This window comes from Nycticebus coucang, chromosome X (assembly GCF_027406575.1).
Source record: "Nycticebus coucang isolate mNycCou1 chromosome X, mNycCou1.pri, whole genome shotgun sequence".
Taxonomy (NCBI): domain Eukaryota; kingdom Metazoa; phylum Chordata; class Mammalia; order Primates; family Lorisidae; genus Nycticebus; species Nycticebus coucang.
Window position 1 is genome coordinate 101,218 of NC_069804.1, and position 11,303 is coordinate 112,520.

At 51.9% G+C, this 11,303-nt stretch overlaps 1 protein-coding gene across 1 annotated transcript in view; it reads right to left on the bottom strand.

The window, feature by feature from the left end:
- Nucleotides 1-11,097, bottom strand: part of PPP2R3B (protein phosphatase 2 regulatory subunit B''beta) — a 40,946-nt gene extending 29,849 nt beyond the window's left edge. The window contains exon 1 of the mRNA XM_053579509.1: nucleotides 10,668-11,097. Within this exon, the coding sequence (XP_053435484.1) occupies nucleotides 10,668-10,949 (282 nt within the window). The 5' untranslated portion in view covers nucleotides 10,950-11,097. The remainder of the gene's footprint in view (nucleotides 1-10,667) is intronic.
- Between the last annotated feature and the right edge of the window lie 206 nt (nucleotides 11,098-11,303).

The following is an 11,303-nucleotide window of genomic DNA, read 5'->3' on the forward strand; positions in this document are numbered from 1 at the left end:
CTTCTCCTGTCCTCACCGGCATATCTCCATCCCTCCTTCCTTCTTTCATTCATCCAGTCACCCATTCATTTGGTTAACCAGGGGGTGTCAATTGTCTACACATGCCAAGTAAACACACCCCATGTTCTGCCCTTGTGGAAAACTTGGCCCAGTGCACAGAACAGATTCAGAGTTACTTTAAAAAGCAAACAGGGGCTCAGTGCCCATAGCTCAGTGGTTAGTGTGGGCAGTTCAGGGATGTCTCCTGACTTCCAGGATTTCTGTGTTTTCCCGTTTGCTTTCTATTTTTTATTGAGACAGAGTCTCAGTACGTCGCCCGGCCACATACACCAGGGCTTGGTGGGTTCGAACCTAACCCGAGACTGCTAAACAACTACAACACTACACCAGGCATTGTGGTGGGCGCCTGTAGTCCCAGCTACTTGGGAGGCTAAAGCAGGAGAATTGCTTAAGCCCAAGAGTTTGAGGTTGCTGTCGCCATGGCACTCTACCAAGGGCAACATAGTGAGACTCTGTCTCAATAACAAATAAAAAGCAGGGCGGCGCCTGTGGCTCAAGGAGTAGGGCGCTGGTCCCATATGTGGGAGGTGGCGGGTTCAAACCCAGCCACGGCCAAAAACCACACACACACACACAAAATCCTCGTCTAGAGAAGTAGAAGCATAAATAAATGATGCTATAGCACTTAAAAAAAAAATAAATAAAAAGCAAACAGGAAAACACAGAAGTCTTGCAAGTCAGGGGACATCCCTAAGCAGCCCACACTGACGCCAGGCTCCCGTCTGGAAGGCCCTGGCTGAATGAGGCCCACTCAGACAGATGGTCCTTCTTCCCAGACAGCTGAGACCAGCTTTTCTGCAAGTGCTGGAAGCTCCCAAGACACCCCACCCCAGCTTAGCCCACAGCTCTGAGTGGGCACTGGGTCAGGAGACAGCCCTTCCCAGCCAGGGAGCCTGCTGGCACTTAACATCTCGCACTTCTACTGGGTACCTTTGTGACCACCGATGGACCAACACAGACATGTCACCATCAGCCAGGGTCCACAGTTCACTTTGGGTTCATGCTCAGCACTTTCTGTGGGTCTGGATGGAGGCGACGTGATAAAGTGTCCACTGGAAAATGTTGTGCAGAGCAGTCTCACTGCCCTGAAGGTCCTCTGTGCTCCCCCTGCTCACCTCTCCCTGTCCCCCAAGCCCTGGCAACACTGGCTCTCCAGTCTCTGTAGTCTTTCCTTCTCTGGAATGTCTCAAAGCTGCAAACACACAGCGTGGCCATGTCACACTGACCTTGTCTCCCCACTCAACTCTAAGGAGCTGTCCGTGCCCCGCCCATGCCCATTCCTTCCCCTGTCCCATTCCTTCCTCCCCGTCTGTCCCTGTCCCGTCCCTGCCCTGTCCCTGTCTCCCTTGTGCCTCTCCACTTTCCTTGCCTATTCCTCCATCTTTCCCACTTCTTAACCGTTGCCAAGGATTCAGAAGTCTGCCTCCTACCCCTCTAAGTTCTCTAGAAAGAAGCTCAAGAACAGGACCAAGGGCGAATATTCAAACATGAGGGACAATCACAAGTGCAGGAGGAAAGTGTGACGGGGACACACACTTCCAGTGCAGAAGCACTGCCCTCCCTGGGTCAGAGTGGACCCCAAACCCAGCCTGGCCCCACATACCTGGGAGGAGCCAAACCCAGGAGCAGATCTCTTCCTATCTCACCCTGAAAGCCAGTACTCAGGTCAACAAAGCCAGAAAGTGGGCCACGAAGGCACAGGCCTTGCTACAGGAAACACACCCTGTCCTGCTGTGACCTTCTGCCACCAGCCACCAAAGCTAAACTCCCTGGCCAGTCTGAGGCCTGCATTTAATACTCTTCCTGGAAGACTACTGCGAGATGGCCTGCAAAGGTGCCTGGTGCGCGCGCGCGCGCGCGCGCACACACACACACACACACACACACACACACACACACACGCACGCACAAGCTGAGTTCCCAACATATGACCTGTGGACCTCAAGCCACACCTCTTGAGAATCCCTGCACCCTGCCTACTGATGGGGCCCCTGTTTCTCACCTCCTGGTGGACCCCCCACCTGCTGTCTGCCCCCACCCAGGTTCACCTGGCTCTACTCCTATAGCCACCTGCATGGGACCCAGGCTGGTCCACCTGCTCCTTCCATCCCCCACCCCAAGATGCCCTCCAGGAGACTCTCTAGCTCAAGGCCCAGCCCCGTTGTGCCCCCAAGACACACACACACCAGGCAGCTGCACTGTTCTATCATCAAATTCTGCCTCAAAGGGAGTCACGTCCTCCCTCAGCGACCACTTGGATGCCAGCCACAGCGAGGGGAGCACAGCAGGCCCAGCCCCACCTGCAGAGAGACATCTACACAGGGCAGGGCAAGGAGGGAGCCGTCTACACAGGGCAGGGCAGGGCAGGACAGAGGCATCTACACAGGGCAGGACAGGAACAGAGTCATCTACACAGGGCTGGACAAGGAGGGAGCCGTCTACACAGGGCAGGACAGGGACAGAGTCATCTACACAGGGCAGGACAGGGACAGAGTCATCTACACAGGGCTGGACAAGGAGGGAGCCGTCTACACAGGGCAGGGCAGGGCAGGACAGAGGCATCTACACAGGGCAGGACAGGGACAGAGTCATCTACACAGGGCAGGGCAAGGAGGGAGCCGTCTACACAGGGCTGGACAGCGATGGAGCTGTCTACAGAGCAGCACAGAACCCAGGATCTGCTCTATTTGGGGGCCTGTATCTCCCCCAAATTCTTCCACTGCTGGGACAAAATTCCAATCTTGACAGAGACAAGGATGGGGCCAGTGACTCCATCTGCCCTCTCCTTGTGGGGACACAGACTATCGCACGTCTGACCCCCAAACTCCTAATCTGCCCAGAAGATCTTTATGAAAATTTTTCATAAAATTCTCTTCACCTTTCATCCTCTTCTAAATAAATACGCAGTTTAAGGTGAAAGTTTGTGTTGAAAGAATAAACATTTTGGAACATTCTCTGTTTGAAAAGCTTACCAGGGGGATGTAAATTTGTGATCAAGTGTTTTCTGAATCTCCTGGCATGATCTGTTATCTGTTACAGATACACCCAGAAGGCAGGAAAAGGACCGCAGACCTGGGTGTGAGCAACACCAATATGGACGCTGGACCTTTTTTTTTTTAATTTGAGATACAGTATCACTGTGTCACCCTGGTAGAGTGCGGTGGTACCATAGCTCACAGCAACCTCAAACTCCTAGGCTAAAGTCATCCTCCTGCCTCAGCCTCCTAAGTAGCTGGGATTCCACATGCCCACAACACCCAGCTAATTTTTCTATTTTTAGTAGAGAAGGGATCTCACTCTGGCTCAGGCTGGGACACTGGGACTTTTCAAGGCAACACAGATCTAAAATCTGAAAACCAAAATTACTAAAGGTGCACAGAACAGGTCCTCTATAGGTTGGGGTCTCTCAGCCTCAGCCCTAAGCAGTGACCAGAGTCCCTTGGTCCCCGACCCTGGGGTTGAGCGATTCTGTGGGCACCCTGTACACTGTGGGGTACTGAGCAGCCTCCCTGGGCCCCAGCCACCAGTGACACAACCAAAACATCCTGGGACATGGGCCTGTGGTCCCGTCTTCACAGGTATCCTGCAGTGACCTGCCTCAGACCCCCAGCCTCTGCACTCAGGAGGACAGTCCTATGTACCCACGTGTCTCAGGGGCATCACACAAGTTAGGTTCTCACAGCTCTCTGCTATGGCGTCCCATGGAGACACTCTTCTGAGAGGTCCTGAAGGTCCCAGACTCCAGGCTCTTCCTGCAACTCAGCCCTGAGCAAACTGGGAAGGATACTGCAGGTGTACACAGCAATGAAAATAAAGCTTGGGCAGTAATATAAGAAAACTAAGGGGTGGGTGGGTGGGGGGCTACCACTCTTTTCTAGAATACAGTCACTAAAATCCCTTCAGAGAAGAAAGCCTCCTGGAAGGGAAGGGTCTGGGCAGCAGCTGAGTGGGACCTCATCTCCAGCTAGAGGATGCCCTGCCTTCAGGACTGCCTCTGTCAGACAGGCTGGAACCCACCACCCTCTCCGGGCCCAGGGATACGCCTGCCCTGTCCCACATGCCTCCCAAGGGCCTCTGGGCACCATGGGGTCAAGAATGCGCGGTCAGCTAGGCCTCAACGGGGAGCTCAACCCAGACTCCCCGGTTCCTGCCAGCTCTCTACTCAACCATGGCTCCCACCACCTCGAGTGCCAGGTGGTGACCATGGGGCAGAGCAGATGAGGAGGGACAGAGGTGCCACACCAACCTCTCTAAACCCCAGCAGGCTCAACTCCAGTCTGCAGAGTGCAGCAGACCAAGAAGCCAGGAGTTGCTGCCACACCCACTGCCCACAAGTGGGGCCTGGTCCTCACAGTCAGCCAGGCAGCCATGGTGGCTGTGTCCAGGCCCTGGGCCCCTCTATAGCCCTCTGTGTGGCCACCTGGGGCAGGGGGCACAGCTCCGGTAGTCGGTGGGGTCTGTGTCCAGGCTCTGGGCCCTTCTATAGCCCACTGTGTGGCCAGCTGTGGGTAGGGAGTGCAGCTCCTGTAGTGAGTGGGGTCTGCATTCCAGCTTGCGGCCCATCCGGGCAGCAGCCCTGAGGCTCAGCCCTGTGCACAGAAGGGACACATTGGTGTCCATCCAGCACACTTATCAAACCCAAGTTGCAGGCCCTGTCTGCACAAGGGAGCTGCCTTTCTGATGTGAAGGCCTGAGAGGATAGCTGGAGGGGGCACGGCCTGTCTACATCACCTCAGGAAACCACATCACTCTCTCTGCTGGTAACTGAATGAGGAACAGTTAGTCTCTGAACAATTTCAGTGCCTGCAAATTCTTGATGGTCACAAGAAGGGCTTGAACGTTTTCCCTCCTCACACAGACCCTCAGCAGAGCCAACTACAGAAAACAAGAACAGACCATTGTTTGAAGATCAGGCCCAAACTGATGCAGTCATAGGGCAAACTCAGGGCTCCTGCTCTGAGGGTTTTTAGCTACTTTTTCTTCTTCCAATGTATTTTGTATGAATGTACGATAAGACATTATAATAAATACATGTGTGCGTATATTTATCTCCAAATAGCCCAATCTGACACTCCACAATGCTGGCACACCCACACTTTGATACAAGTCAAGGGCTCACTGGATACTAAAACTATACAACAGCTCTAAGAGATTAAAAAATTAAATAAACAGATAATAAATTTAACCAAGGAGGAGCAAGATTTGTACACTGAAAACTAAAGGTTGCTAAAGAAATTAACAAAGGCCTTCATAAATGCAAAGGTGTCCTGTGTTTAGACTGGAAATTCCACTGAGGTATCAATCATCCCACACTGATGTATAGATTTAAAAATATACAAATCAAAACTCCAACAGGCTTTTTTTGGTAGTTTCTGGCAATTTCATTCTCAACTTTATATGGAAATGCAAATGTCTCAGAGTAGCCAAAGTGTTTTTTAAAGAACAAAGTTGGACTTACACTACCTGCTTTCAAAATTTGCTGTAAATTACACTAATCTGGAAAGTGCTATTTGGTGAGAGTATAAACATACACCAGTGGGATGGAAAGAGAGTCCAGAAACATAGTCAGACATACACAGTCAACCAACACTCCTCAACACAATTCAGTGGGAAAAAGAGTTTCCAACATGTGCCACAGGACTGGCAGGTATCTCTCTTCACAATGTGAGCAGTAATTTGCCTGAACATAAAAGCTAAAACCAGAAAGCTTTTCAAAGATAAATAGGAGAAAATCTTTGAGACCTTGTAACAGTTAAACATTTTGTAGATAAGATACAAAAAATAACAATCATAAGAGAAAAAAGTTGGTAAGTTAAAAAACTTTTGCTCTTCCAAAAACACTGGTAAGAAAATGAAAAAGCCAGCCACAGACTCGAGAGATACATGCAAACACATTACCCTTCCGAGGACCTGCATCTAGCCCTCTGTGAAGATCTCTCACAATTCAACGAAAAGACAGCCCAACTTAGAAAGTGGACCCAAGATTTGAACAGACATTTCACTAAGGAAGCCTCACAAATGGCCATAAGCATACAGTAGATGCTCATCTCCAGGCGAGTCTCAGACACATAGAGCTGGTTCCAGACAGGGACAGAAAGCAGAGCAGACAGCAGGCTGCCTGGGGCCACAAGGGATTGGGGGGCTACTCAGCGGGTTCACACATCCATGAGAATGTATGCTTTGAACACATACCAGTGCTGCTTGTCAGATGTCAACTAAACCCCAACAAAGTCCATGTTTGTTTTTTTTTTGGAGACAGTCTCACTTTGTGGCTCTTTTTAGAGTGCAAAGAGTTGTAGCTCACAGCAACCTCAAACTCTTGGGCTCAAGTGATTCTCTTGCCTTAGCCTCCTGTTTGGCTCCGGCTGGTCTTGAACCTGTGAGCTCAGGTAATCCACCGCCTCACTCTGGGTGCAGAGTGCTGGGATTACAGGCGTGAGCCACTGTGCCTGGCCAAAGTCCTTTTAAAAATCAAACGTTAAAAGATGATGTTTGAATCCCCCTCCTTCCCTGGACTGGTTTCTTTCTCCAATCTCTGCTTCCACCTTCTGAGAGGCCCCCGACTCCTGGGGCCATTTTAACATCAGCCCTCAATGTGAATTCACTTGACAGGCTGCACTCCTGCCAGGCACCTGTGAGCACAGACGGAGCAGGGCCAGGCAGACACAACTGTGATGGACTGCCATGTCAACACGGGGCTGTGTCCCAAGGTGGGGGTCGAAGGGACAGGAAGCAGAGCTGCCACAAAGGTGCTCATGCCCTGAACCTTCATTTCTTCTTCCAGGAGCATCAATGGGTCACTGAGAGTGTGAGTAACAGATGTGCATGTGGAGCTTTTGGACTCTGAAGGCACACTCAGGGCCTCTGCCTCATGGAACTTCCTGGCCGCCATCATTGGTGTCAGGCCTACCAGGTGCTTGCATTTCTAATTGGCACCCACTGTTCCCTGTCCACAAACACAGGAAGGAGACATTCCAAGCACCCTTCACACACTGTTTGCCAGGAACATAACACAATCTGACCTCTCTGTAATGTCAGGGTGCAGGTGGCACAAAGCTGCAGCAAAAACAACGTTCTCTTCTGCTTCTGGACCCACATCATGTCATGTTTTCCCAATGGCTCTGCCTGCCACTTACCACCTCTGGGCTACAGCTCTTCCTGGAAAGGAGAGAGCCGGCCAGGCAGCTCATACTCAATCCTGTACATGTCTGAGCAGCTGAGAAAAAAGTTTATCTATGAGAATCTCTTCTCTGGGCCCTAAGCATCACCATCCCTGCAGTTTGTGGTTTGGAATCACATCTCCAGGGTAAACATGGCCTCACTCACTGCATCACGGGGTGCACAAAAATAAACTCTTATCATTTCTTCTCCATGAAAAGGCTTTGTTCTTTTGGGTTATTTACTTTTTGACACTTAACTGAGATGATCCATAAATTCCAAACACCCAAGACATATTGAGAGCTGGGTATGGCACCTATAATCCCAGCTACTCAGGAAGCTGAGGCACAAGAATCAGGTGCGGTAATGAGTTAGAGACTGTGGTGAGCTATGGCGACACTGCCCTCCAGCCTGGGTGATGAGTGAGACTGAAAAGAAAAAGGCTAGCATGGTGGCTCACGTCTGTAACCCCAGTACTCTGGGAGGCCAAGGTGGGTGGACTGCCAGAGCTCAGGAGTTCCAGGCCAGCCTTGAACAAGAGTAAGACTCCATCTCTACTAAAACTAGCTGGGTGTTGTGGCAGGTGCCTGTAGTCCCAGGCACTTGAGAGGGTCAGGCAGGAAGACGGCTTGAACCCAGGAGTTTCAGGTTGCTGTGAGCTATGATGCCACAGCACTCTACCCAGGGGGACAGAGTAAAACTCTCTTAAAAAAAAAAAATAATAAAAAGTCAAGGAAATGCAATCACAACCACCATGAGGTATCACCTAACTCCAATGAGAGTGGCTTTCATCAAAAAATCCCAAAGAATAAATGCTGGTGTGGATGTGGAGAGAAAAGATCACTTATATACTATTGGAGGGACCGCAAACTAGTGCAGTCTCTGTGAAAAGTGTAGAGATGTCTCAAAGAACTTAAAGTAGACCCTCCATTTGATCCAGCAAGCCCACTACTGGGTATTCACCCAGAGGAAAAAAAAGTCACTTTATCAAAAAGACTTGGATGTTTATTGCAGCACAATTCATAACTGCAAAAATGTGGAATCAACCCAAGTGCCCATTAATACAAGATGAACTGTCACTTGTGAAAGCTCTTGGGATGTTTAAGACAAAATTATTCTGCACTCAGCCGGCCCCTCATTCTGCCTTACTATACCTGGTCAAGGTGACTGTGTGTCAGAGAGGAACCATCCTGACCCCTCATTCTGTCTTACTACACCTGGTCAAGGTGACTGTGTGACTGACAGGGGACACCCTAACCCCTCATTCTGTCTTACTACACCTGGTTAAGGTGACTGGGTACCAGAAAGGGACCTTTGTGTCACCTGCCTCGGTAACAACTGAGCCAGTTCTCTCATCACCCACTCGGCCACTGTCCAGTCCAAACGTCATCAACCCCAGAGGCTCCTGAGGCATCAGCAGTCACACTGGTTCTAGTAAAACACGTCCCTCCAGCATGCCCTAGGCCTCCAGAAGACCTCAGGAACAGCCTCGGAACTGGGGCAGAGCCTTGAGCTTCACCCAGCCATCATGCCACAGGCATCCTCTATTTCTGCCCCCAGATGGTCCAGGAGGGTCCTCCTTCCATCCTGTGCCCCATCTGCAATAGATTCAGCCATTTCTCAGCCCTGCAACTGACTTCCTCAAATCTTACTCCAAGGAGAGAAACAACCTCTCCCTGCCCTGAACATCTTAGGAACTTAATTTCTACCTGAGCTGCTTATGGCCTTTCCAACGCACCAAAATGCCTGCCTTGCACAGAGCTGATCCTTCTGTGAATATTTCCAATGCTAAGGGAATTCACACAAAGTCACAGGGTCAGGAAATATGACAGTTTACCTCAGAGCAGGGCCTGGCTTTCTGTCATGAAAATACATTTAATGACAAAGTGGCAGCTGGCCGGCAACACCAGTAAGAAAGGAAGACATGGCTCAGCACCTGTAGCTCAAACGGCTAAGGTGCCAGTCACATACACCAGAGCTGAAGGGTTCGAATCCAGCCAGGGCCCACCAAACAACGACAACTATAACTAAAAAAATAGGCATTGTGGTGGGCGTGTTAGTCCCAGCTACTTGGGAGGCTGAGGCAAGAAGATCACTTAAGTCCAAGAGTTTGAGGTTGCTGCAAGCAATGATGCCACAGCACTCTACCCAGGGCAAAAGCTTGAGACTCTGTCTCAAAAAAAAAAAGAAGAAGAAGGGAAGACGCATAAGGAGGGGAACTGCCATTACTAGGGCACCCTTCCTAAGCCTTCACTCCTGTTCTGCTGCCCCAGTGACAAGGAAAGTCATGTAGGGAGGGACCTGCCATTACTACAGCACCCTTCCTGAGCCCTTGCCCTCTCACATCCTGCTGCCCCAGTAAAGAGCAGTACAGTTCTGCAGCTTATGGGAAGGTGAATTGGGCCAGAGCTCAGGGGATGGGTCCTGGGGCTGTGAGGTCCTGCAGGTACAGACAAGTGCTCTATCAGTATATCTGGATGATGGACCTCTGCAAGGCTGCCTCAAGCTCTATCTCATTTTCTAATTTCTGGAAATGTTCTATATCCATTAGGACACATCAGGACCACCAATGATTCAGAAACAGTCTCTCCTGGGACCAACGCCCAGCCCTCACTCATTGTCAGAAGGTGGCCACTCTGGCTGGGAAACCACTGGCCTACAGAGTATCACTTCAGGATGTGCCTGATGCTGCTGTCAAGATGTCAGCATCCCATCAAAAAACCCTCACACGTTACAGACAAGGAATATTAACATGCCAGGTTTCAGGAGTGTTCTAGGCATACAATAGGCACCAACCATATGTTTCAAACTGACACAGCTGGCCAAGCGCAGTGGCTCACGCCTGTAATCCCAACACTCCTGGAAGGAGAGGCAGGTAGATCCCCTGAGCGCATGAGTTCGAGACCAGCCTCAACAAGAGGGACACCCATCTCTAGTAAAAATAGAAAATAATAGCGGGGGGAGGGGGGCCGTAATCCCATCTTCTGGGGAGGCTGAGACCAAGATGACTGCTCAAGCCCAAGAGTTTGAGGTTGTTGTAAGCTATGACGCCACGGCACTCTACTCAGGGCGAGAATGAGACGCTGTGGCTAAAATAAAATAATAACCTGACACAGCATTAAGGGCAGAAAACATCCTCTTCTTTTTTAACACACTGCTGTCCCTCTCCAGTAACTCCAAATTTACCACTAAATTGCAGACAAAACCTTAGGCGCTTTGGGTAAGAAAGTAGAAATGGCTGAGAAATAGATACAAAAAAGCCAACCTACGAAACTGAAAATTTTGAAAGTGCGACCGACTTGGGGCTGCACCTGTCCGTGACGAAACGGTCCGTGTGGGGGGCCTTCCTGAGAGCCGGGCGAGGGGACTAAATGTCAAAAACAGGCAGCCTAGTCCACGCCGACCCCCATCACCCTGCACCGCGTCACCTCCCCGCCGTTGGAACTTACCGCTCGCGTCCCCAACGATCTGCGCGCGCTTCGCGGGTGGAGCCCACTCCTGGGGCTCGAGGCGGCCCCCAGGGGAACAGCGGGGGCCGGGCCGGAAGTCCCCGGGCGTTCCGCCCCCACAGCGGGCGGCGGGGCGGGCGGCCCCGCTTCTGGCGGACGCGCCTGGATGCCGCGTAGACACTCTTGCAGCATGAGCTGCGTGCCGGCTTCGCTGAGCCAGCGCAGAAACAGCTCGTCCACCTTCATCTTCAGTACCGGTTGCAGGACCTTTCCGGGCGGCATGGTGAGCACGGACCCCCGGGGCGCGCTCCCCAGCCCCCCGCCGAGCGGACCCCAGACCCTGAGGGGGCTGCGGGGCGCGGGGTGGCGGCGGGGGCGCCGCGCCTCGGGGGCTGCGCGGACTCGAGAGACCGGACCCGGGAGGGGCGCGGCTGGGACTGCGGTTGGGCCCGACCGACTCAAGACAGCTTCAAAATGGGCGCGCCGGCCGCGCTCCCACACACAGGCGCCCGCGTTAGCGTCATCGCGCGCGACCACAGCGCGGCAGTGATGTCATCGCTGCGGCGACGGTGCGGCTCAGTGCCCGCGCGCCTCGCTGCGGTGAAGTCTTTTAAGGAGACTTGTGGGCCCGAGGGG